This window comes from Branchiostoma floridae, chromosome 3, assembly GCF_000003815.2.
Source record: "Branchiostoma floridae strain S238N-H82 chromosome 3, Bfl_VNyyK, whole genome shotgun sequence".
In the NCBI taxonomy this organism is placed as follows: domain Eukaryota; kingdom Metazoa; phylum Chordata; class Leptocardii; order Amphioxiformes; family Branchiostomatidae; genus Branchiostoma; species Branchiostoma floridae.
Genome location: NC_049981.1, coordinates 25850086 through 25877840, shown reverse-complemented (window position 1 = coordinate 25877840; position 27755 = coordinate 25850086). Strand labels below are relative to the sequence as shown.

At 42.8% G+C, this 27755-nt stretch overlaps 1 protein-coding gene across 1 annotated transcript; it reads right to left on the bottom strand.

Moving 5' to 3' along the window:
* Positions 1-371: 371 nt before the first annotated feature.
* On the bottom strand, positions 372-27755 carry LOC118412712 (heterogeneous nuclear ribonucleoprotein C-like). The gene is made up of 8 exons (XM_035815740.1): positions 27664-27755; positions 13597-14550; positions 4483-4558; positions 3917-4000; positions 3399-3550; positions 2510-2638; positions 1961-2190; positions 372-1830 (listed from the first exon to the last, which is right to left on the bottom strand). Exons 2-8 carry the CDS (start codon positions 13844-13846, stop codon positions 1771-1773), a joined length of 981 nt encoding a protein of 326 aa, XP_035671633.1. The 5' UTR covers positions 13847-14550; positions 27664-27755; the 3' UTR covers positions 372-1770.

The following is a 27755-nucleotide window of genomic DNA, read 5'->3' as shown; positions in this document are numbered from 1 at the left end:
CGGAGGCGATGTTACCTGAGCTGTCATCACCAGTCACCGGAGGGCGGGGTTCGGACTGTCTCAACCTTCTGCCATTCACCAGGAACATTCATCTTGTCACTCGATAGCCGGTACCGACGAATTTCGGACGGTTGTGTCAACATTCAGTCAATTCTTTGAATTTTAGAAACCCACACGTACACAATATATGGATCATCATTGAGATTTTGTGTCACAGTATATTGTACTACGGTTTGGGGTACAGGTATATGTTGTATTGCGAAAATCCTGTCGTTTAGCGACCCCATGTTATTTTGGAACCGTTTGCTTGCTTAATACTTTTCGATTACGGAACGCCTATGAAAAACCAACCGTGACAGAGAAGACGCTATGTTATGTACTGTATTCATAGATGCAGGCTCATTGTACCAACTGTACTAGGGAAATTCCCCTGGCTGTTTTAGACAGGTACAATCAAGATATCACCCTTGACCTGGAGGGCTCCCATCAATTTGTTACTTTGACTCTTTTCCGTTCCTATTGAAATTGATGTCACTCCACCTTTATCTGACATTGCCCCGTTCGTCTGAAGGTGAGAATGAACGATTGTCTCACTAAGCGGCTGTCACCTTCCCTGCCCCATAATAAAGCTTTAAGTATCCCCCAGGTGACGCTTATTGGACTGGAGGTATCGAATATTACGGCTCGCTTAACAGATTTATAGCTGGGCGGTTTCGCGCTGCAGAATTCAAGGGCAGCGCTCACTGAACTAAGCGATATGTAGACCGTCCTTTATCACTCTGTACGTACTGAACGACCTGTCTTGATATTGTATGTATAGTGAATATACATCGCAACAATGACAGAACAGCAGCCAGGTATAGCTTCTAGACAGCTTTGTTACGTTGCTTTTCACCATAAATATTTCGCTTGTTTGGTTACAAGTAGTAACCAAGACGTTCTCAGTTCAGTTCAGTTCGTCCACATATGAGGTGCCATTAACAATGTCTGACCAGGCATCTCTATCTAGCATGGCGGCTAGCAAGTTGTAGTCCAAGTTGAAGACGTTCTCCGCTTTACAAAATCTATAGAAGATGCGTATAATAAATCAAATCAATCACTCAACAGCAGTTTATTCTATACCTTATAAGTAGGATAAATGTGTATCTCATTTTTGCCACTTTTTCTATCACCATATTTCTATTTGATGCTGCCACTGTTATTAACTATGGAACGACTGTAAATACACTAGAATGGAGACTCATGTTGATTTACAACATATACACATTAATTTGAAATGACTATGACATGACGTGTAGCAAAACTAGTATATAGAGCGGACCAACTTAAGCCTATGCTTTTTAATATTCAAATGGTCACATTTACTAAATGCAAAAGTATACAATACCAATAAAGCATGTCAATTCCGTACGGGCAGCTACTGTCAAGAACAGAGTCGATACCTCTCTGATATACATTGACTCAACTAATAATACTAAAATGCTCTGTACATTTAACACGCATACAAATCAATTGGACTGTCTACACTTATTCCGTGGTTAGTTCAACGTCATTATACAAACACATTGCTTCGTATTCCCCAGCTGGATGCTCTGTAAGTCTAATCTCCAAGCAGATGCAGGAAGACAAAATCGTAATGTTTCTCAAACTTCCAGTTCCACGGAGTATCCGAACTTTCCAAACGAGAGCTTGGCAAACGTTAGGATTTTGTCTCTCTACATTTGCTTGGAGATTACATCAAATCATATCTTCTTTCAAATGACATCATGGTTAAGTCCCTTGGTCTATCGTGTGGTCGTCAGGCTGAATCAGTAACTCATCACGAACTCCCTGATAGAAAATAAAAATGATTATCATTCTGATGTACACAAAGGAATGCATACATATCTAGATGATTGCGATAGCTGACGATCTCTAGATATCTTCAACTAAGAAAAAAACTACGGTCGGTTATACTTACATTTATTACTTCATCGGAGGAACTGTCACTTCCCCGGGTTTCAACACTGGACAAGGATCCTGACGACTCTGTCTCCTCTGCCTGATGATGCCCGTTGAGGAGGTTTCCGGGGTCTTGCCCTGCTTCAGAGTAAATGGTGTTGTTGTGCACCGCGCTTGCGTGTTGCATCAATGGCCAAGGGCCGTCAAACGACTGATGACAGAATCTGCATACCCAGTCAAATGGCGTATCTGGAAGGTAACAAACAATTCCAAAATTTGAGTTCTCGTATGTCTTGTAAGCTTTTTATCTCCATGAATTGTCAAGGTTATATTTTCACTAGCGTTTGTCTGTCTGTCTGTCTGTCTGTCCTGTCACTACTCCCTGACACATGATGGCGTTGCGGCAGGGATGCGTCCCTAAACGTGTCAGAAAAGTCGGCTAGGTTAACCCTTCTTACATTGTGTTTTTTTTAAAAAGCTTTCTTTCGATTAATAGCTGACTCATCGACTGTATTGAAATGTAGTAGTTACTAGAACAACATTCTGTCTGTTACTGTGTTGACGTCACCTTTTTCTGTGTTGGCGTCACCCTTGCCACAGGGACAGGTGGGGCGAGGCCGGCACCCCACCAACTTGTGATGACGTAGTCGCTCCAGGGTGGAAAACATGTCCTTGCAGCGTCCACAGATCAGGATGTCTGCATTACGGAAAGGAAACAAGGCAATCAGGGATGATAGACTTCACCCCTTCACGGAGTTTAGTACCCTCTACACGCGGATACAGCTGAAATGTCGAAACCAACAGTGTATATACTTTGGTGTTAAGTAATGATTCAGTGATCGGATCCCCCGATAGAGCAGGTGAAACGAGTTATACAACTCAAGTCTGTAATTCCTAATTATTTCAGTGTGCTTTATGTTCACGGTTTTCACTGTGACCACTGTAACGTGAACTTATCATAACCGACAACAAATAAATTGCCGATTTTTACACGCACCTGCCGCCACCATGAACATTTAGTTCCGAGAACGTGTTAGATTTTCATAGACCGAGAAAGTTTGGTACCGAGAAGGCACTTTAACTTGTTCTCGGAACTAAATGTTCACGGTGGCAGCAGGTGCGCGTATGAATAGTTGACGATTTATTTGTTATCGGTAATGATAAGTTTACGGTACAGTCGTCACCGTGAAAACCGTGAACATATAAGTAACTTTACATTGAAAATAATCAGGAATTACAATATACGGAATGCTGAGGTGTCAAACAACCACATTGGGACATAAGAACCTCCGTACATTGCAAATTACATAGGGAAACAGTAGGACGAATAATGATTTGTTTATCCACACACTTGTTTTTTATTGGGGAGGGTTTTAGGGAAGGAAAATGCGTGTATAGAGATATCTGAGTTTCGTCATTCAGGGAGGGGGGGGGGGCGATGATGTCATCTCTCCTACCTGACATCATGGCTGATCGATTCATAGTGTTGTGTTTTCTGCTCATCCCATTGGTCACTGGGCGACCACGTGACTTCTTCAACAGTCGGTATCCCGGGAGGAGAGGGGGAGGGGGAGGTTGTCCGTTCGTCAGAAATGTCTGTCTCATCAACCTGCATTTTGGAGGAAAAGTAACATGGTAGTTACCTACTGTTTCACGAGACTGTGGATGGGCCACTGATATTTTTCCAAGTGCGTATGCGGACACTGGGACGCTGAACACTAGTACAATACTACACAATTTTACAAAACCACAAATAATGATAAACGTTCTACGTTAGATAAAGTTGATCTAAAACTGATTTTTTTTTATAGTTTCATTGAGTTTTACGGTAAGCAAGCTAGGACACAAAGGCAACATCACCAGGCCATTATCATTACGGGGGTCGAGCTTTAAAAGGGGAGAATATTATGTAAAGCTATGTTTTTTTCTTTGGCTGAATATATTGTATCTGTAGGCTGAAAACTAGTATACTGACCTGTTGGGTGGCTCCCGTAAGTGACAGAATTCTCGGAGAAGCAGAGGCGACAGCACGGTGATGGCATGGTCCTCCATGGCCGTCCTGAAAGGTGAATCACGACATCAACTTAACTAACCGTCTTTTCGCTCACCCTAAACGTTTGCAAAATGTCTAGAATCAGCTGACCTATCGACATCTATTATACAAGAATTTAGGAGGGACAGTGAAAAGGAGAAATAGAACAGAAAGGAAATTAAATCTTTAACTTAAAGTCAAGTCTCTCTCTCTCTCTCTCTCTCTCTCTCTCTCTCTCTCTCTCTCTCTCTCTCTCTCTGTGTGTGTGTATGTGTGTTTGTGTCAAAGGTGTCATACCACTCCTCACACTCCTTTCCCCGTCCTTGGTATGTATATATATATATGTGCCAAGTGTTGGGTAAGTAATAGGGCAAACCAGACCTTTATGAAAGGTAATTTTTGTCATAAAGAACTTCAGTTGTTTCGCAGTCATTATTACAAAAATGTGCGAGTATGTGTACATATGTTGCAGTGTTTGGATTTACATACGTAAACTGTGTGAGATCTACCTGCCGTTCATAGGTGTAGTTGCTCTTTTTGCTGCTCTGGGTCGGTCTGGTTTGGGTTCCGAGACTAGATTGCAATCTGTGAAAGAAAAAAAAAGAGACACAAGTAGAATAAGAAAGACACGATATCATGAGCAAATAGCAAATGCTGTATTGTTGTATCTTACATTTGATTAAAGGCATTGTCAGTGGACATGGATGCATCTCAGTCTACGAAGAAAAGAATTCCTGAAAATTGCCCAGATCTGCATGCTTTGTAAGTCAATGGCAACACTTTGCAGAAACGGTATACTTAAGGGCGTCGTGTCAAAGGAACATTTTACAACCAAACGGGCCCTTCGGTGGCGGAAAGTCACCATAGCCGATCTGATTAGCTGCTTTTATCTCTCCCCCATCTCCGCAAGCGCCCCGCGACAGCACTCTGGTAGCGCCGAGGAAGCCGGAGGACAAGTTTTACGACCACCCGGACGGTCGTACAAGCGTGCCCTGGGTTTACCCATTATTTGAACCAAGGCTTGGTCCTGCTTTCAGAGGCACTTTAAAGAGTGGCGGTATTGATTCGACACTTCCACTTCCACACACACGTACGCCTACATAAAAACTTGATGACCTCATGGGCCTGCGTGGACCATTACAGGACTTTGTACCGCTGCCCCGGTCACTCGCATTGCGCCTTTAGCATCACGGAAAAATCTGTATCTAAGCTATGTATCTTAGACATCGAAGCGCGCAGACGTCAACTAGGTATATAAAATTGCAGGTTGGATTTGGAAAGATATATCAGTAAGAGACATGGGTTACTGCTATAGTTTGTGTATATTGTCGAAAGAATTGCCTATATTCAGAAATAAAAAGTGTGAAATTGTATGATATACATGTACGTGCAGATGTACAAGTAAGGTGTCACATGTCGCTCGGTGTAATGTGTCCAGCCACTCCCGCACAGTGTGCCTGAGGCTGGTTTGTTGCGCCGATGGGCGGCTATACAGATACAGATACGGAAGCTTGTGCGTTATGCCAAAGAACACTTATACCGGCTATATAGATACAAATACATGGCCTTCTCACTTCCATCAGTCATTGCCCGACCTTTCCAATCCACGCCTACAGATAGCGTCATCACGAGATGACCATAAAGCACATTGCCGGCACATTCTTCATCATCGTAAAACCGCCAACTGAGTATCTCGACAGGACGGTTGTTGCGTTCACATTAACGTCTCAGTTGATAGAATCAGATTATCGGTAGAATCTAAATAAGTGGTGTTGGGTGTTCTGTCATTAGGCGAGCTCACACTGCTCCGAATTCTAAGCGGAATTGTCTTTAGGGACCAAACTTATTTAGGGACCAAATCTTTGTCTTTCTTCTTCTTCTTCACTGTCAAATGCAATCATATCTTATTGAAAGGTGGTTTATATGTAATTGGTATTATTCCGTCTGATATAATCTTCCCCAACGTCTGCTTGCAGAGTAAGGCCAGCATATATCCACTTTGCTCCTATGATTACTTCTACGCAAATTCGCTCACAAAGAAAGCGACTGAAAGAGTGAATCAGATCTAACATAGGGTGGTTTGTGAGCCGTGCCTGCACGTTTGTCTCATGTATGGGTGTAACATGTTTGAAGATTACACATGCAGGTCCGTTAATCATTCGACCTTCTCGTCCCCGGAGAGATCGCCATCTTAAAGCGAGGCAAGCCTTCACGTTACTCATCGTTATGAGGTTTACGGTTGTTACATTAGTCACACTGCTATCCCCGTACGACCATTACACCCATCAAACGCTAGAACATGACGGCTGCCACTAATGCCAAATAGATCCAGCGGCTCTCTATGTGGGTCATAAATACCGTTGATGAGTTTTGCATGGGCAAAAACAGTGGAACTGTCGAAGATGTACATGAAAGATAACATGCGGCACCGTCGTTATCGCCGTAGTCATGCTCTTGTTCTTATCGCTTTTCTAAGATTGTTAACTGCCCGCGGCTTCCGTTACGATGTTCCCACGCACGTTTCATCACGCCGTGAATTATGGAGACCTGGATGTCAATCTTTAGATGTGGCTTTTCGGAACGAGATAGCTTTCGGAGGTTTACTCAGTTCGGTTGCAGCCAACGCTCAAGTTTGATTTGTGATTGCAGGAAACTTGAAACCTCATACGGCCTACGCATTTCAGGTAAAGGTCTTTTTGAGGCATTTGGGTTGTTATTCACTGTGTCTAGGGCACTCATTTTACCGCGTTTTCTGAACTCAAGTCAGGTACCCATTTTTTTTTTACATCAGTAAAGAAGACTCAACTTCAAGTCTGGAACGTCAGGTATCAAACCCTGGTATAGCTCGTACACGTGTCAGGTCCAAGTTGGTAAATGCGAATATCAGTTCATCGTAAGATATCGACGCGTAATAAAAAAAATACACATTCACACATGAAAATTCGTTTATCATTTCTATTGGTTTCTGATGCACCTTCCTACATACGCCATATCCAATGCTTACCGTCACAAATACTATAATTCCTTTCTACTGATTAGTACCGAGTCTATGTAGAATACGATGCCTTTGATTATGTTGCTATCGTGGTAAGTAAAACAAATAACCATAGCAATAACCGTCGCTGTGAGAGAGATGCCTGTCATGGGACGTACACGGATATTTGTTTGACAGGAGGCAATGTCAATGACCCTGGGCAAATTGGAAACGTTAACGTTCTACCAACTGTTGTGGTATTTCAGATGCCAGATGTGACATACGAATAGCATGACACACGGTTACATCACCCCAATAGTTTGCGTCTAAAAAATAACGCTGATAAAATATGTATTACCTCCAAAATAGAAATGGAAGTAACGAGATCTTTGCAGGGATACTATCGACTAGATTTTGTTTGATGCTCTCCTTGGTGCTGAATTTGTGGCTGATATGTTGCGTGTTCGTCCGTCTCCGTTAGAGCAGTTCTTGGGCCACACAACGTCTGTGTAACCACTACAGTAGGGGATTAGTCCATTGGTAGTGTTGTGCACATGTGTGTTCAACATCCATAATTTTTCCCAAATGCTGAGTGCAGAGAAAGCAGCATGTACTATTTATAAAGTCTCGGCCGTGGATCAAATTCGCGACCTACCGAGTGCAAGGCAACACTCTACCACTCGGCCATTGCGTGCGTTGGTGATATATTCCAGCCATATAGGCGGATATTCATATCAAGCTGCTTGGCTTTGTACTGAATACTTCAATGAGCTGGCCTGCGGAGCAACACTTTGAAGAGATACCAACTCCGCAGTTTGTCATCGGAGGTTTGTGTGCTTGTGGGCGTGTATGGCACTCCTCATTATCTGCTTCACTGTCCTAATTGTGTTCAACAACGTACACTCCTCTTAGACAGACTTGAAAACCTGAATATTCCTCTGTTAGATTTAAATTCGTTATCTGATAGTTCTTTTGTTTATCTGCTACTTAAAGGATCGGCTTTACTGACATCTGATATAAATTCCCAAATTCTCTCCATAACTCAATCATATTTATCCGAAATAAAACGATTTTAAAATTGCTTTTTGACTATCCTTAATCATTTACCATTGGTAACATAAGTTTATCCGTCCGTTTCTTTTTAGAATTAGGCGTTCCCGTACCCGTTTCATCTTTTTTGTCCTATGTTGTGTTGTTATTTTGTCTAGTGGTGTCTGTAATATAAGCCTGTGTGCTTGAGTGGGGGCACCACTATGTTTTGTACTGTATTAATGTTGCAATAAAATAAAAAAATTGAAAAAGTGACAGCGACGCCAAAAAATCACCGGGTTTGTGGAAATGAAGACTACAGTGGGTAATTTAGATATCCCTGCGGGGCACTGAAGTTTGGGGAAAATATCACAGTACATGAGGAAGAGAGAGGGAAAGAAAGATAGAAAGGGATCTAGTGAGAGAGATATCTGGAAATCTAGAGAGAGAGATCTAGAGAGAGAGAGAGAGAGAGAGAGAGAAATTGATGTTTGTTATCCTAATCTAACCAATACGTGATTGAATGTTCTTTCATACAAAGAAAAGTATGCAGCTTTTAAGATCTTATGGTTCATTTCAAACATTAGCTTAAATCGTTGGCAAACGTTTCAGACTACCACAAACAGGACGATCGGATTGTGTAAAACCTACAGAAAAAACTGACATGAGACAACCGAGCCCGAAGGCTTAATTTAGAGCCAATGATGGTACAATTAAAGTTTACCTTAAGGGTTTAACCAATATGAGAATAATGGATGCGACTGGATTATTTTCAAATATTCAATAAGTGTTCTTTTCCAGCCTTGTAAGTGTTGCATTGGAGGGTTTCAGCTCAGTTTATTGCTCAGCAAGGCGAATACATCTCAGTACTGCAACTGTTGGCTCACGCGTATGTTTAAAGATGTGACATACCAAAGTCAAAAGTAAGAAAGCTGAATCTAAATCATATCAATGCAGACTGCGAACTATCCAAGAGAGACAAAATCCTATGGTGCAGAGGTGCATCTTCCGTTACAGATTGATGGCACCATCTTCACATCGGTTCGGCCAACATGGCTGACATTCAAGCCAGTCTTGAGCCGCGTTACGCCGTGAAGGACGCACACATGTACTGAGTAACCCCGCGATCTGCCATTTAGCACCATAACAACGCAGAAGGGATATTCATCTATATCTGTGCTGAGATGAAACATGTACAAACATACTTTACAGTTCTTGATGACCAAGGCAATGAAATGTTATTTGGCTTGTCTGTGTATGTGTGTACCTCTCTCTTTTTCTCTCTTCCCGTCTTTCTGTCTGCCTGTCTCCTACTCTCTACTGCCACAGAGGGTACAGTTAGGCACTTCTACTTTATTGGCATTTGCTTATCAATGCAGTTGAAGAAATCTTGAGAAAGACGATCTTGAGTCTTGGATGAAAACGATGAACACCCAATGTACAACGTTTTTTTACGTGGGTTGTTTGAAGAGTAGGCGTTTACAATACCACTTAGAATATGAACACGATGTCAGTAAATTATACTCTGTAAAGCTGGCAGTAATTGCTAACATTCTAAAGTATGGTATCAAAAACCATCAGGGTTAAGAGTTAACAGTGATGATGTTGTCACGAATGAGAAGAAAACATCCCTCTCGGAATTTAACTCTGACCACGAACCTAAGTCTCCGTCACCTGCGGAAGAGCGCAGCGGTTGTGTAGAGATTGTATCTGACAGCGGGTTCGTGGGAGACTTCACCCGGCTTATTGTAACTGAGTCTCGCGTGGCGTCACTAATGATGACTGATGGATGTTGTGACGGGGTGCCGCTAACCTTATAACGTGTGTAAAACTACAAGCAAGAACCCCGTTAACACCGAGTCAATCACAGGCGCTGGCTGACATTTAAATGTCCTCGAGAGTGTGAAAGACACATTTGCTTTAGCTTCAAGCAGATGAAAGGATGCGACTCAGTCTCCGTGTTTCACGCGCCGTCTTTTTGGATCTTAAAGTAACTGTAAATCTATGTAGTGTGACCTTTTTAAGTGATTTGTGTCCTCCCTCAATTAAAAGAATGTGACAAAGAAACATTGTAATGGGGATGAGTATTTTTGAATGTCGGCAGATATGGAGAAAGTCTTTAAAATGTGCGAATTTGAATTTTTCGAGCGAGCTATTTAAATATGTTTCTAGCGAGCTCTATGACCGACATTTCACAGGTGTACGGTCTATCAGACAGAGCACTTTCATGACCTTGCAGTCAACATCTTGAAAGCTTCATAACACATGACCTCTGTTTAGAAGAATATTATCTTTCAAATCGCCTGAGGTCCGACCGCATGGCTGATTCGATACGCCTGCATGCCCGCTGGCAGGTTTCAGAACACCAGATGTTCGTCAGGCGTGAAATTTGAACGCTGGTTTGTTTGACAGGAGGTGAAGACCCTGGACAAATTGGAGCACGTTCTACAAACTGTTGTGGTATATTCGGATGTCATATTTGATATACATATTCCATTACTGTAGTGGCACATGCTTACATTTGCCAAATAGTTTGTGATCAACAAATTACAGCTTATTTAAAAGAGGTAATGCCCCCATTATGTAACTAACAAGATATCTTTGCAGGGATATTATCAACTAACGTTGTATGTTACTCCCCTTGGTACTGAAACACTGGCTGTTAATGTTTGTGTGTTCATCCTTTTGGCAGGTCGTCATGCACTCACACTGACATGAACATTCATATCTTGTTGAAATTTGAAAATCAACTTGTGATTTTCAAATAAAAATTCATTGTTATTTCTCATTTTGGTCAAAACTTGTAAGAAATTCCTAGCAAGTCTAGACTGTTTCTATCTTAACCACGTAGGCGTCTGGCTGTTTCCTTTGTAAATGGAACACAAACAGTCAAACCTTACTCATTCGACACAAGTAGATAAGGACCTCCTGACCTTTGTAACCACGTGTTGGTGGCCCGTTATTCCTGTATTTATCAGCAACTTTTATTTTCCATTTACAACCAAACATTGATATGCATCTGCGCTACAAACACGGTGTGTCCGATTCCCCGAGCTTCCAAATTGTGTTCCTTTGCCACCGGAACTCACTGCAATTTGTTCTACCGGGGGTGGGAGGGATGTTTGTGCCATGGCTCTGTCCTACCAGGCGTGAATGCCGGCAAATGTCACTGAAGGTGTCCCGCCACGCCCCATTTATTGCAACACGGTCGGTTTTTCCAAACATTTCACAATGGATGGGGAAATACGAATGGAACTAGAAAGGTAACACTTGTAAGCAAATACATGATGTTTACCATAATATGTTCTAGCCTAACAAAATGATGGTCTGTTCATTCTTACTCCAACATCTTCATACATATGGTGACCACATCCTCCAGCCCTGTCCTGCCACATTCTACATAATCTAATCTAACACCACGGTGCCATGATGACAGCCGTTTGGTCCAGGTCATTGACCTTATTTATTTGGAGGAGAAGAAGAAGAAACAGAGCAAAAACATTATGCTTCCTTTACGAAGGTAAACAAAATACCAGATTCGTAGCTACAAAACCAATGGATTTTATCTGTTGATATTTCTGACGCAGGCTTGGAACATTACAGTAGACGTCATAGATGTTTGCATTATCGTTTGTTTCCTGACGTTCAAGACTGCAGGAGAATTATACAGAGCAAGTTGTGACACATGGAGTCTTTGTTAGATCTTGCTGTGTGGAGGAGCTTATCTAATGATCTACGCTACTATAGAGGGCAGCTTCCGTGTCTTGTAGCGCTACTTATTACCGTACTCGACCATATTTTCCACTCGGGCCATGTCGAGGGGTATCATGCAGAAGGAGGTTTTCACAAGCTATAAAGAACGACATAAGTATGATGCTTTGGTCATGACTCTCTATACACTATTCAAAACATCTTAGATCTTTGGATGAATACATACTCACATGGAGTTAAACAGGCGGAGATCATGCATATTTTTCAAAATCATATATCTCATACCATTGTTTACACATTTGTCTCTACCCGCGTGTTTCCCAAGATAATGGGCGTTTTGAATAAATTGGATAATAATTGGTTGCACTATGTCACATTCACTCACGTAGCATCTAACCGCCATAGAATCTCACCTGAGCTCTGGTTGGTATGAATATGATACGCGCAGGGATTCCCATATTCCCAGACCGCCAAGCCTGTCTAGTCTGATTAAGATCACAGACCATTAGCGACGTAAGAAGTGTTATGTTTCAATAACCTCACATTCATGATGACATTGGGAAACGCTCCAGGGGACACTAAAGACAAGAGCACTTTGTGCCGCTGATAGACAACTGTGACAAGGGTACGAGGGTCGCCAAACTTTCAAGAGGACAGTAAATGGAAACCTTGCAGGGATGGGTTGTGGGTAGGAGGGGACATAGCGACAAGCAGATGAGAAGAATGAATAGAGAACGATGATTGACTGTCTAAGTACTTGTAGCTATTCATATGTGGCAACTATGCTGCTGCTGATGACGATGATGAAAACGATGATAATCGCTTATCAAAGAAGGTGAGGAAATCATTTGTACGCAAAACAAAATAATAGACGTACCAGCGACTGCAGACACAGAAAAAGTTATCACGACAAACAGCAATATCACAATGCCTCTCTACGATATGTATCAAGTAGTCTTATTGTGTACAGACATTGAGAGATGGGGAGGCTGACAAGATTCACGAGATACGAATTCTAAGGAATAACACTTCTACGTGAAACACAGCCTTACTTTTTTTGTTGCAAAAAAATTAAAGAAGTACGCTTCACGATTTTTCATTTTCAAGTTAAATCATATCTTTAAATCACGAGTGGCGTATCTATATACTGTTTTAAGAAATACATTTTCAGAAATCTAGCTACAGAGAGAAATTGGCATAGAATATGACACAGAACTCGAAGCACAAAACTTACTGTATTCTCTAGCACGAATGCTCGTAAATGATCTTTTACTACGATCCCTGATTAATTGGCTGAACTTTCCGGATAAAACGCTACCTATTTCCCAAACTATACGGGCTGTGTTGGTGCTATTGCAAAGTTCCAGGGCTCTGCACAATATTGGTAGTTTTACAGCTGCAATGAACCCCGGGGCGCACTAAAGACCAAACTCAAATGTCAAACAATAACGCTTCTCCATGCAAGATAAACCAAGAGATCAAGACAGATTTCTGTAATAACATCCGCGCTACCGTAATGACTACAAATCTTTTCATTCCAGGGTAATCTAAGGTTCTCCACGGCTCTAGGGTGAGAGGTGAATCCATTAGCATTTGAGGAATTCCCCACTAGCACAGAGAAACATTCTGGTGACCTTATGAAGTAAGCTGTTGACGTGCGATGAAAAGTGATACTTAAAGCTACATGTACATTGGCTTAAGACTGGAGCTCGCTTCCAGGCCTGCCCGGAAAGTTTGAAAAAAACCTGATGTGTGAGTATCTATGTGTGTCTGTGACTTTGCCTGTACATGCGTGTCTTCCTATTTTTGATCGATTGATTGGTCCCATTCTGATGTAAAGTATCTGATGCTACATTTGTATAAGGTTTTACAAAGACTGAGTGAGTGCAAAAATATCAAGTGAAGTTACCGAGAACTTGCCCGGCGATTTCTCGGCCGTCCTCCCCCGTGACCGCCGCCCGAGCCTCCGCCTCGTCCGTGTACTGCACGAAGGCGTACCCCTTGTGGATGGAGAAGCCCCTGATCCTCCCGTAACGGGAGAAGACGTTCTCCACCTCCGCCTTGGACACCTTCACCGTGTTCAAGTTTCCCACAAACACGCGTGACTTCATGTCCCGAATGTCCGTGCTGTTGGTGACGTTACTGATCCCGCCCGTCATCTTGTAAAGCCGCCGGACAGTAACTGGGATTTTCTGTTAGAATTATTGCTTGTAACCACGTCAATTCTGAACGGCGTGTGTGTCTTCTACTGCACCGTGGTCCGTGGCAGTAAAACTAAGTGCTATTCCAGCACGACCTTTTGAGCATACGCAAATAAGCCAAACGTGGTAAGACCAGACGGAGTGAATCCCAGCGATGTCGTCGACTGTCGTCACTTGTCCGACTCTACAGCCAATGTGAATAAATCACGTCTCTGTGTCTCTCTGGTTGACACACATACTACTAATGGTCGTCTATCTAGATGCCCCGAATCACTTTATCGCCATATACTCTTGTTAAACTCTAATAATCATGCGTACAGGATCCTATAAAGCTGCATACATAATACTCCGACTCTCATATGCGTCTTTCTTAAAGCCCCTGAAATCGTCCTGTACGTCTATGTCTCACGGCTACTGCCTCAGTCTCGTGTCACTGGGTGCCGTCGTACGTCCAGACAGAGGCTCTGCATATTCCTTAAGCCGAGTGAAGGAACCAGGCGCCTGTGCATGTTCACACGCCGCGTGGACGCCAGAAATCACACCGAGCGGAAGACAGCCCTCCAGGCAGTCGGACGTTGTATCTTCTGTAAGCTGTATCTGTCAGTCTTCTTTCCGAGGCATATCCCAGCTGCAGTGACACTGTCGCACCTAGACTTGATGACCTGTGGACAATAACTTGAGCTGTAATAGTTGATTATCTGGGCTATATAACCTAATTCTTTTTCGTGAAATACAACATATCATATCGTATCATGTAATTGTTTTGGTTACTAAAAATTTGTCTTCCCATTTTTGCATATCAATTCACAGTTAAGATGAACCTGTTCTTAACTTTTACTCAAATCTCAGAGGAGACGGTTTGAAATCTCTTGTCCTTTTGATCCTAGTCTAGATTGACGAGTTAATGGCTTTTGCATATCAATTCACAATTATGATGTATAGACTCTCTCCAACAAGAATTCTCCAGTGTCACTGACGAAAGACTCAGGATGGCTGTCTGAGACGTCTGACCGTTTCCAAAACCATATCCAGTTGCTTGAGTAACTGCTTTTTGGCGCACGTAAATGGTCATTATTCTAACAGCAGCAAAGGACAAACATGGCCAAACGTATTCGTGCCAGTAAACTTTTTTTTCTCCTCGGAGACATGTAAATAGGAGAAAGTGTCCACGTGTGCATGCGAAAGATGTCACTCGTCTTGTTTTGCTGGAAGACCACATACAGTCGCTTTATTACCATGGATTATTCATAAGTAATTATTGCAAGTAATATACGACAATTCTGGCGGGCATGGCTGTCATTTTTTGTCGTATTATTGCGGATTAACAAATAGTGACGATATAGTTAGTCACAGTACTGTTCCACTGTGTCATGAGACATTAAAATACCCGAAGACAATGTAAATAAGAAGCATCCTTCATACAGCCATGATCCAGACACATGACAAAACAGCATCAGCATCTAAGCTTCAACAATAAAACCAAGAATTTATCACTTGCCTCAATGTATCGCAATGCTTGTACTCGTAGGCCATTGCTGTTTTCGCTTTTTTCTTCATATAATATTTGATAAACTCATCATCCAGACACGTGAATCCGCGATCAGCATCTACTCATCAAGGCAGTGAAAGTCTATAATTCATCAATTCATCTGTTCGTCTTACTCAGGCATTGTGAGATTCGGCGTTGCCTCGTCAGATCATAGATACGACAGTAACAATACAGAAAACGTTGTAGTGAGAATACTAGTATGGTGCCTCTTGGTGTGGCCGATACAAACTCAGTGTTGTCGTATTCTTTCGTGGCAGTTACATATAGGAAAAAAGAAGAAAATAATGAATTTTTTGTTACAAATAAGGCCACAGCAAGTAGATTTTATGGATGACATCCGCGCGCTCATTAATTTTTGCCTGATTTCAGAAAAAAACAAGATTTTTTCTTCAACAAGATTTTTTCTTCTTCTTCGGAGATGGTCAACATGACAAGAAAGTACCAAAATGGGAAAGTATGTTGTATTGGGGCCTAATGATTGTACTTGTAGGAGTGACATTAGCGAGGTAGCCATGATTGCAGTCATAGAAGTGAAACCAGCTGGATGGTTGGAAAAGTGGCACCACTATGGAAGTCATAGGTGAAGTTGCCAACTTGGTAAGTGATACCAGTTTACCAGACTAGTGTCACTTTTACTACGCTAGTTCACTTCTTTAATACAGGAATGAATGATTTGTGGTCAGTACTACCATGTTTTGTCACTTTAACTCTTCTTACAACATTCATGGTGTCTATTTTGAAAATTTAGCCATCTTGTTTTTTTCTACCCATCTTGTTTTTTTTCGCTCTATCTCACAATTTTGCAGTCTGCAGAGGATGTCATCCATAAAATTTACTTGCTGTGGCCTAAATGAATTATTGTTAGATTTGGGAGGAAATTATTCCATAATCTATGCTACCGTAGAGAGAGAGACGTCATCCTACACATTCATCCAGGCTATAATTTTTGTCATGAAGAAAAAAACGTGCAAGGATTACAAATAGTACCAATAAGCCGCAAAATCTACGATACTTACGCCAACACACCGTCTCGTTATGACAGTGATCCGTGTCATATTCAGCCCGATGCTGACAAAGGTGGAGCGATTTGGGAACAAATTAATCCTATCCCTAGCGACGTGCCGGCAATGGCATCTGCCTGTCTGAGGTAGTGACAAAATTACGCTAGCATCAAACCTGAACTTTTACTCAAATCTCAGAGGAGATGGTTTGAAATCTCTTGTCCTTTCGCTCTAAGACTAGCTTGATGAGTTAATCATATCAGAAGTGGAGACGCGACTGGTGGTAGAGTTGAATATTTCCAGCGCCGCGGGACCGCAGAATCGTATCGTCTGTATGTTTTCATCATTGTCAGGCAATTATGAGGATTTCCCGCCAGGACCGGGAATTTCCAGCGAGAAATCTGCGGGGGTCTGTCTGTGGCGACATCCCGGCGTGTACCTTCATCAGTACTTAATGAGAAATATATTTAGGGTTATATGTCAGTTCTGCTATATTAGTGCGGATAACTTCGTGGGGCAAGGCTTATAGATGCACTGTTCCCACAGGGAGTAGGTAGCACCATCGCAGTTAATGGATTGCTTCCGTTTTGGGTAACCGCGCGTACCCCCTGAACATGCACCGATAATCCTTCATCCTGGGAGTAATTACGCTGACTTACGGTAAAAGTTTCAGACGTTTGAAAACTTCTAAATACTTTTCCTCCTCAAAATAGTGCTTGAATTTTGTAAAAACGCACTTTGTTTAAGCGCACTTTGCGTAAACGTGTTATTTCAGACAGTCACATTTATATTGTGTTTCTTGCTTGTATGTTTGTTTTCCTTAGTGTTAATCATTGCCGACGGAATATAGCGGCCTTTCATAGATGTTGCGGGATCTTTTAATAGTCGCGTGTTCATTAATGACTACAGATTTTCTCGGACCTCTTAGATCTGAAGATGTGAAATTCCATAGACGATCCATAGATGACCGTGGGTCCAATCTCCCTTTGTAAGAGACTCTTATAGTGACAGAAATGACCAAACGAACAAACAAGTACTTATATGCTGTAGCCCTACCCAGTGCCCATTGTCCGTTGCCCGTTTCCCTATCCAGTTCTTTTTGCCCAATACAGTACCCATCCGGAACGGGGCTTAAATGGGGACCGGGGACTAGACAGCTATTTCTAGGCTCCATTTTGGCTCACATCCATGACTCGTATATGGCGTAGTAGCACAGTGGCGGGTACATCTTCCATGCCCGAGGATGCATCGTGTGGGAAGTGCGACGGGTCAGTGAGATAACGACAGCAAAAGGCTCAACAAGGCTCCACGGGGGATATAGAACGTTACGACCAAATTCATCGAGAGGCGATCTATCTTTACAGAGAGAGATGCACAGTTCACTCACCCGTGCAGTGTTTTACTACAGTCAACTATTGCCATAAGAGACTAGACAACGCTACGATTCATGGACAGCGAGGTGTTGTATCAAACCTTAACCGCATGGCACATTTGTGTACACATCTATATCTGGGTTGGTCTGTCTTTTAGAAACTGAATGTTCCCCATGTTAGTACTACATTGTTACCACTTTTGTAGTACTTGCACTGAGGCGAGCCGTCTTGTTTTTTGTTTGCTGCTGACCGCCGCGACCCTTCCCAACCGCAGCCCCACTCAGCAAGGTCCCGCTCAACTGTCCCGCTGTTCATGTGTGTGTGGTGGTGGAGGGGGGGGGGGCATTAAGTGCGGTGAACTCCTTATACTGCGAAGACGATGAAAGTCGAGTTTTTTTAATAGTAATGAATCTTTGGCTGCCATACTTGGAACAAAAGACTTCATATAATTGACGAAGCATGGCAATGGTAAGACCTGTAACTTTGTGTGCACAAAACTACAATGTGTTGATTCCAATGTGTTTCTGAGGCCATTGTTTTAGCTAATATACTGTGTTATAGCTTCCATCTTTACTGGATTAATAAAAACGGAGAAGCTAAACAGCCATCAGACCTTTACTGTATTTCTGTCATTTTAGAAGCGCATCGAGTTATGTAAACACGGTCTACTGTTATCATAATCAGTCTCTCTGCATGTAATGAATAAACTCATACATGTGCCATCTCACAGCGACTTAACTCCCCACTTATCTCGTGACAGTTGTGTTCGTGGTGGGTGGGAACTCGACAGGGTTCCCTGAAACATTCATATGCACGTATCGTCCCGACTGCGGCAAATCAAGCGTGTATGCGCAAGCATGGGGCTATGAAAGGACCAAAAGGGAAAGCATTAGGACCTGATTAGGAGCTCGTGCAATCTGAAATTGCTAGTTGTGCCTTGGAGGATTATAGGTAAACAGATACATAGCTTTTCATTGGTGTGGAACAGGAGGCTAACAGGACTGATGTTGTCGTGATCGTTTGAGAAGACTTTTTAGATTGAGACGCGCGCATGGCATTGTAGTGGAAACGTTTGGATCAGAGTGGGTGGTGGTGGTGGTATATGAAGTACATTAAAAGAATTTACATCATAAGCTGTATTCACGCCAACCTATCATTACTTTTTGTTATTGTGCTTTCATTGTCGTTTTGTACGCACCTCATACGCATCTCAGGCTCCTCCCATCTCTCTCTGTTTATCAACTGTCTTGTCAACTGTGGCCATCTGGACTGTTCTTGGATTTCCTGAGGTGTAACCTAATCACACTGCAACTTTCCAAGCTCTGACAGGACTGATAAAGTTGCTCAGAGATCACCCAAGCGTGTATAGAATTACAATTCTCATTTACTTATTTTCGCTCTGTTGCTTTTCGTTCTAATGTGTGGTGTAGGCGTCTCTATTGGGAACATGCATTCTGTGGGAACGGTGTCTTTATTAAGCAGTGTTCAACTGACTGTGGTCCCTTTCCCGTACCTCAATTACACGACCCATTGGCTGTCTCTCCGCTTCCACAGCTCATCCCAATAACTCACACATCTCTCTGCTAGATCCTCGTGAGCCCATCAGATCCAAGTCATCATTTCATCTCGGCTATAACAGCGGCGTTCTGTCACAATGGTGTTGAAAAATATAACCTCAATCCGACTTTGTAGGCAGGCTTGTTTTGTTCTTTTTCAGCTATTCAGGAGATTCTGTTACTTTGAGGTATCAAAGAGCCATTGCCAGTCTGCAGCGTGCATGTGAGTCTAAATTATGTTTGTCTTTGGCTAGTTCGCGGGGTTAGGAAGGTCAGAAAGAAAGATACGTTAGTGCGGAACTCACGTCAAGTCTGTATGAACGTCCGTATATGGAAGTCTTAGCCTCTACCAGGCTCAACAGGCTGCTGGAAAAATAATAGAAAATGAGCAAAAATAGACAGATGATATGTCAGACGCGTTAGCTGGGTCGTAAACCCTACTTCTATGCCACTAACTCATTTGGCATCTAAATTTGTTCAACTTCCTGCTATTTTTTACAGTGACCTGTGAAGCCTGGTAGAGGCCAAGAACTCCAAACGGACCTTATACAGAATATATACGCAAGAGTGAACCCCCTTTAAAGGATCAGTTTTATGTAGGCAGACATGCGCACAACACGGCGCAGTACGCGTACCTAAAACTGACACAAAACGAATTAGATGCGTATGAGGTACGTATTGTCCTTACGACTGCGTATGAAAATGTTAATATATACCTCAAACGGACTTAATATACATGGTCGCGTGACTACATCCTAACTTAAGAAATAGAGCAGAGCGCAGAGCGAATGTGTACATGCCGTGAGACCGACGCACTCGTATTCGTATTGGAAACGTTTAGAGGCAACAGAAGCGCCCTCCACCCATCATCAATTACTGGCATCCTCTCAGCACGACCCTTCCGAATTCTTCATCAGAAACACGATCTTCCTTCAGGAGGAGGCGCCGGTGGCTCTTTTCCGCTCGATAGATGGATCAAAGGCGGGCGTGAGCGCCATTATCAAGGTGAACTTGGAGGGGTCGAACTGGTGTGACGGACGCCATGACAGTGAACTTGAGCGCGGTGCCGGGAGCTTGATAACTCTGTAGCTTTCGGAAGCAAAGTTTAACTATAATTTCCAACCCACGTACAGAAAAAAGATTTACATAAATTTTGTCCTGTCTATGTTTTAGTAAAAATAACTGGAGTGGGACAGTTTGAAAATTTTCCTTCGTCTATTTTTGTGTTAGAAACTACAGTTTAACTGGAGAATGATTGCAACCATCACAGACGTAGTTTAAAGCTAATTTTATAACCGGCCTTTTTACCAAACGTTCCATATAATACTGCATTTCTACACGAGGCCGTGTCTAAGACCATTGTTCGGTCCATGAATGGGTCTGGCTTCTGCAAAACTCAAGTCCAGGTTTGAGTTTACCATGGCTGCGCCTAGATTTTTAAAAAGTTACTCGCGATTTCTTTAAGTGTCTCTAATTGTCTCTTTCAATGGTGCTGATAATTGTCTCTCTCCATGGTGCTGATATTCCTACCTTCTTATCGACGTAATATCTCACTTAAAGACGTTTTACCCAGAGGCTGTTTGTACTGGCACAGCTCGCTTCATATCACATTGTGAACGCCGCGGGCACCTATTGACTTCCTACCCATAGAGATAGCGAGTGTGAATGTGTCCCGTGTGTGCGGCCCCCTGCGTAAAGACGCTAACTTATACACAATTTAGGGAGCTAATCACACGTTTATTGCTAGGATATCGCTCTTGAAATGGTTTCTTTGGTGCAAAAGCGAGTTGTTATGTGGCTCGCAAGCGTTCCCCTGATCTGCACATGAGAAGAAAGCGACACTGATCAGTAGTGCACGGCAATTTACGAACAGTGAGGTGTCAACAGCCACTTGCAAACTTCTGTGGATTTCCTTTATATTGCTGTGTTCAATTATTTTGCACCTTTCCTTTAGATTTACAGCAATAAATTCAATTTGTGGCAGGCCTCTTTTCTTGACTGTCCAATCGTTCTAAATGTCTCTCTCCTTGGTGCTGAACAACCCGTGGTTCTTAAATCGCCTGCGATGCACGCATTAGATATCTCCTTTAAATCGCCTGCGATGCACGCATTAGATATCTCCTTTAAATCGCCTGCGATGCACGCATTAGATATCTCCTTAGCGTCTTCTGTAAGAGTGTGTTAGAAGTGTTAGAAGTAACTTGAGTAGAGTTTCTCGACACGCGCTGTGCGGGCTGAAATCAAAGAACAGGAAAGACGCTTGGCTCTCGACCTTGCATTAACCCAAATTACTTCCCCCCGGATTCTTCCCCACCATGGTGAGCGCGTAGACCTACCGAGAAAGTCAATTTGCGCCAGCGCTGACGCTTAACACTTATCCTGCCCGGGAGGTGCTTAATTCACCTCTTAGTGCACTCAAGCTGGCTTCAAAGGGAGCACGTCACGAGGGGCCAGACCCTGGGGTGACTTTCAAGAGCACTGGATCTCTCGGAATAAAGACGCAGAGGGCACTGTCTGAAGAAAGAGATCTTCGAAAGTGAAGAGGCAACTTGACTCGAAATTGAGGGATGGACTAGTCGAAGATAAAGACATGCATTGATACCAAAAGTTCGCGTCAATTCTACTGTTAAGGTAATGCTGCAAGTCATCAGTCACTGGTACTGAAAACCACCAAGAAACCATTTATAGGTCTTACAAATTTTGCAAACTTTTTTCGATTATTTACAGATTAACAGTCCAGTATCCGCGCAGAAAATTACTAGCGGCCCGGGTTGTAACGGAGGCAAGCGATATTCCTCTCCCCCATTGTGTGGTGTTGATTAAAGACAGAGACGCTGACAGCAGAGGACAATGCCGCGACCCGTATGTCGGACAGGGCACTTCAGTCCGATCAAAATGAAATCTCATAAACTTGTTGTGGTAGGAGGGTGATCAAAGTTTCTAATGAGGGCAAGGATAAGCTTCAGATAGTTCCTTTTCTTACAAAAGGATGAACTGTGAATTATAACTTGTGGTGTAAACAGAGATATAGAGATCGATCGGTATGTATGCATGTATGTGTATGTCTATGCATTTTTGTGCGTGTCTGTATGAACGTGTTTGATCGAGAGTGTGCTTGTGCGTGTGTCTGTGTGTGTGTATGTGTTCTTTGTGTGTGTGTGTGTGTGTTTGTGTATGTGTGTTTGTGTGTGTGTGCGTGTGTGTGTGTGGCTCTGTGTGTTTGTGTGAAAAGTTAAGGTGTCATACCACTCTTCACACTCCCTTTCCCCGTCCTTGGTTCGCCCTCATGTCGGCAGCAGCACAGTCGATCTCTCTCCTATCTCAGGGCGACCCTGCTCCCCATCCACAACAATCCCCGGCGCCGAGATAACACGGCGGGTATGTCCCCGGCGGGGTTAAAGGGCTTTCACGTCCGCCGAGATGTAATGACAACCAATTTTCTACAGATTCGGAGAACATCTCGGCGCGATCTTTTAGCTGAGGCTTTGTGAGCTTCACCGCTACATCAGCTTGTGGGGAGTACGGTTGGGTTAGACTAGTATCGCAGGCAAGATTCCATCTCCAAGCAGATGTTTGTGATGCTGCATTGTTATATAGCTACCTCCTCAACGCAGTCTAACACAGAGAGAGAAGCCAGGAAACTTTAACGATTTAGCCTCCTACAACAACTACAAGTCTACGTGATTTTCAGGCCTGTCTAAAATCACTACCAATAATCCCCTAGCAGAAGTACGGTTGGAAAATCGCAACCTCTTTTAACCGTCAGGTTTCTCTGAGGGCCTCCCAACCCAACTAACTAGCATTGGTGTTGGGTTATTGTACTGTTCGATAAGCTCGGCCGTGCGACCTCCCGCCTCTACATCTGCTTGGAGATTAGAATTCTGTTAGGACGAGACGACAGTGACGTCACATCCTGATTCGCGCACGAAAAACAACACCCCTGAGGAGCTGAGATAGCGAAATGCGTAAAACAGATAAATCATATGCAGCGTTGATCCCCAAGCAGATGTTGGGAGGTTAAATCTTCATACTTTTCTGGCTTCCCTTCTGATAGGCAGTTGTGGGCATCTGGAGAAACGTAACGATTTAACCTCCCAACATCTGCTTGGAGATTAACGCTGCATATGATTGATCTGTTTTACGCATTCCACCATCACAGCTCCTCAGAGGTGCCGTTTTTCATGCGCGCGTCAGGGCGAAGTCGTATATCTTCTCCTCGCTACGCGCTGACGGCTTGTTTGGTTTGGAGGACCCGGAAAACTGCTCATGAATGATGGCGCTGGGAAACCCCGTGTCGCTCGTTAGCAGATCCACGGGGATTTATTCTGCAAAGGCGGCGGCGGGGAGACAGCAAATCATCATGTTCCCGCTGTGGAGGAGCATGTAACAGCCGCGCTGCCGTTCCAACATTGTTATACAGGGGCTCCTAAATATACCCAGTAAATACAGGGCAATTCTATTGTCTATTTAGCCACTTGATCGAATAAAGTGCAAATTCTCTTTGAATACTTGGTAATTTTACCGAGTACAGGGAACTTTTGTTAGTATACTACCGACGACTATTTGTATACCTCCGCAATCTCTCCGAAAACTGAACCGTTCTATTTGCGTACTTGGTAATTTACCAAAGTCAGGACAATTTCATCGTCGCAAAAAGAATTCATTTGGCAAGTTTACTAAATTGACTTATATTCTTGTCATTTGACCGTATATAGGGCTATCTTAGTTATATACTTTATAATCCTATTTGTTAACGTAACCGATTTACAAGTATACATAGGAAACTTTACGTAGCTGTTAAGCTTTTTAGGGCTATCTGATTTATATACTTTACAATGATTATCATAGCTGAAAACGTGACCGATTTTATTAGTATACGTACATGTAAGAACCTTTGCGTAACTGTAAACATACAAATACAGCTGTATTTGATGAAACTGCTAAGTATACTTATGGACCCCTGCATGTTGTCGTTTTACTACTGTTGACAGATGGAGAGAAGAGACTAATATGATAATTCTATTACACGGATAGTGATTTATCGGTGACTTTCCTGGATGTAATTTTACGTTTGGGTTGGGAAGTGAAACCTTCCGTAACTAAAGTGTATTATTATACAGCTCAGTGCCGGCGACGCTGGATTAAGCACATTTCTCAAACCAACAACTTCTTTATGTCAGTGCTTCAGCTTAAGGGAGTGAAGTTCTTTGGTTTGTCTGTCTGTCTGTCTGTGCGTGTCCGTGTGAACACTTATCTGTGTGTTTATCTGTATGTGTGTCCATCTGTGTCGGTGTGTACGCCTATCTTTGTCGGTGTGTACGCCTATCTGTGTCGGTGTGTACGCCTATCTGTGTCGGTGTGTACGCCTATCTGTGTGTCGGTGTGTACGCTTATCTATGTTCATCTGTGTCGGTGTGTACGCATATCCGTGTCGGTGTGTACGCATATCTGTGTCGGTGTGTACGCCTATCTGTGTCGGTGTGTACGCCTATCTGTGTGTCGGTGTGTACGCTTATCTATGTTCATCTGTGTCGGTGTGTACGCATATCCGTGTAGGTGTGTACGCCAATCTATATAGGTGTGTACGCCTATATATGTCGATGTGTACGCCTATCTGTGTCCATCTGTGTCGGTGTGTCTGTGCTTTCTGTGAGCCCCTTAGAACACAATGGAGCGATCGCTACCATACACTTTCGGTGCTGTCATTTTTAGTTGCGGGACAGGGAGGGTCGATAAAGGGGGTGAAGTGTGCCATCTCCGATTGTTTTGTTGATTTTGAAATCCTACATTTACATGACAATTATGCGTTGAGGTAGGCAGGCAGATGATATCAATGAATAAGGAAGATGTAGAGAGGACCTGCTATCATCCATGAAAATTCTAAATTGTAAATTCTAAAACGATTCTATAATGTCCATGCTCTGAACTAACCAATACATATGTAACGTTGGCAGGTAGAAAGAGAGGACTGTAATCGCAACATTTCCGGTAAGAAATGTGTCCGGCATTGGTTTGTGCCCTCGTACATACAGGCGAGCGGCAGTGGGTGAGAGATATCGGAGAATATGGGAGAGGTCGACCTTGACGGTGTAGTGCAAGTTTAAGGTGATTTTACTGTTGCTGTCCTGTGGAGATAACGGAACAGCTGACCTTGGCGAGTCCTTATGTGAACGCGAGGTCATGAAATGTACCAACCACACTCAAATCTTCATAGATAATTAAAGAATCAGAGCAAGTATCTAGGGGTCTAAACCTACACCACTTCTTCATCACTATTTGCCACCAGCCACCAAAAATCAAGGCCGTGACATGTATAGAACAAAAATAAAGAAAAAAAGCTGAATTTCTTATGCAGAGCCGGGAATAGCAGCCAGGAGGGCACAGAGACACGCACAGACACAAACATGTGCACTTAGAAATTTTAATCTTTTTACATTCTTAAGTGTATGAAATAGTGAAATATGGTTTGTAAAAGTTTATATAGTGTATATATGTCTTTACCCTATAGCCCCATTTTATTACAATATGGCACTTAGGGAGTGAATCGACCACTTCTTCAAGTCAACAAGTCGATCCGATCCGTGAAGCAGATTTGTCATTTTCACCTCGCTCCAAATGCCATCTGCGGATCAATGTTTTCCATTTCTGGGATCTAGTCCGCCGTTAGTACCAGTCTCCCTGCTTACGGACTCAGTAGTTCCGCAATCTGCGCCTGCTACGCGCTTCAGGTGTTCACTGTAAATCACAACAGAACGTTCTCGTGATGGATATCGGCAGAGGTTGAAGGGATTTGTATCCAATATTGTCACGCACAACCAGATCTGAATGGGGTGTTACTGCTTAGGGAGGCTTTAGCGTAGCTGTGGGATTGACATTTGTATTAGGCCTAGGGAGAAGAATTAAGGTATACGTATTCAAAAGCTTTGCATTCGGCAGTTTATGACTCCAAATAAGAAGGTGTAGAAGGTCTTCACGACGTTGTGTCAATCTCTTTTACTGCTAGTAGCTCGGTTTTTGCATAAACTGGAGTACAGTCAGTGATATTTACCGGGGTTCTTTAGGGTGCCAATATTTCTACTGGTGTTATTTACAATCTATACATGTAGGTACGCTTTGCTACGTACTGTTGCACAATTCCATTTTCTACATTATTTACGTCATTTTTTAAATTTTATTGCTTGGTTTTATTTCTTTAGTTTGTTAATATTTCTTTGGTTTGTTATATAAATTTTTATTATTGATTCATTTAAGTTGATTTTATGTTATATGCGACGACCTAATTGGCTAATTGAAAACTGTCCTAGTGGCGATAAGTTTGTCCTTGGATAAATAGATAAATGAAACGAAATGTAACCCCGCCACTCGCAACCACAATATGAAATCTCAACAATGGTACGGACCTTGACTTTAAAAGTCAGCCTCAGTCGGAAAACGCGTTCCACACAGAATGGTGCTCCCTGGCCTGACGTGAGCAGTCAGCATTCAGCAACACACATAGACAGTCTCTTTGATTTATGTAACCTGTGTGCAATTCGCAGTTATGGTCTACATAAGACCTACACGAATCTACCAAAGGCATGGTCTTGGTTGACCTTGGTCAGGGTTGCTCGTATGCCCCAGTGTTGAGGGACGGATTGTCGCTAAGTGATCTATGAGACCATCTGTGGATAAAAGGCGTTTGATACACCACTATCACATGCGTCAGGAACACTCCGTAAATTTTAGCCCCATACGACGAATCGCAAGACCACACCATAGGCAATACTGTTAACTTGCCTGCGAAACTGGTGTGTGACGCCAAAGGGCGGTTATACCGGCTTTATAGATACAGATACTCAGTTTTAACGGTAGAACGACAGACGCTTAGGGCACAAATATCACGCATCGTATAAAAGTGGTGTTCGTGTATAAAAGGATATCCCGTCTACAGTTTCCACGTGTCGAGTCGGAAAGGGTACCGTATGCAACGGACAAAACTCAATCAAACATCCAACAGAAACTATCATCAATTCATCACAACAAGATAACTCATGCACATGCCTGATGACAATTGCAATCGACATAACGAGTTGGTCAAGGGTGGAAAAGTGTCTAGTTCTTGTTGACAGTTGACTTTGCAACTGATTATTGACACATGCACAAAAAATCACAAACTAGGCTGATCGCCAGCAGGGTGCTCATTGCTTTCCTACGTTTCGGTTCATCCATACGTCCAACAATTAGCTTTATTCCACATATTTCAATTATTATGTTTAGAGGATACAATGCACATGTCGCCATTAAAGTCTCAACTAACCTGCTCCTGTGGCGTTGACAGTTCCCTCGTTTCGATCCCAAGACAGAAGTGTATCGATCTGCACCACGCGCTGCCACCGTCCGGACGCTAAC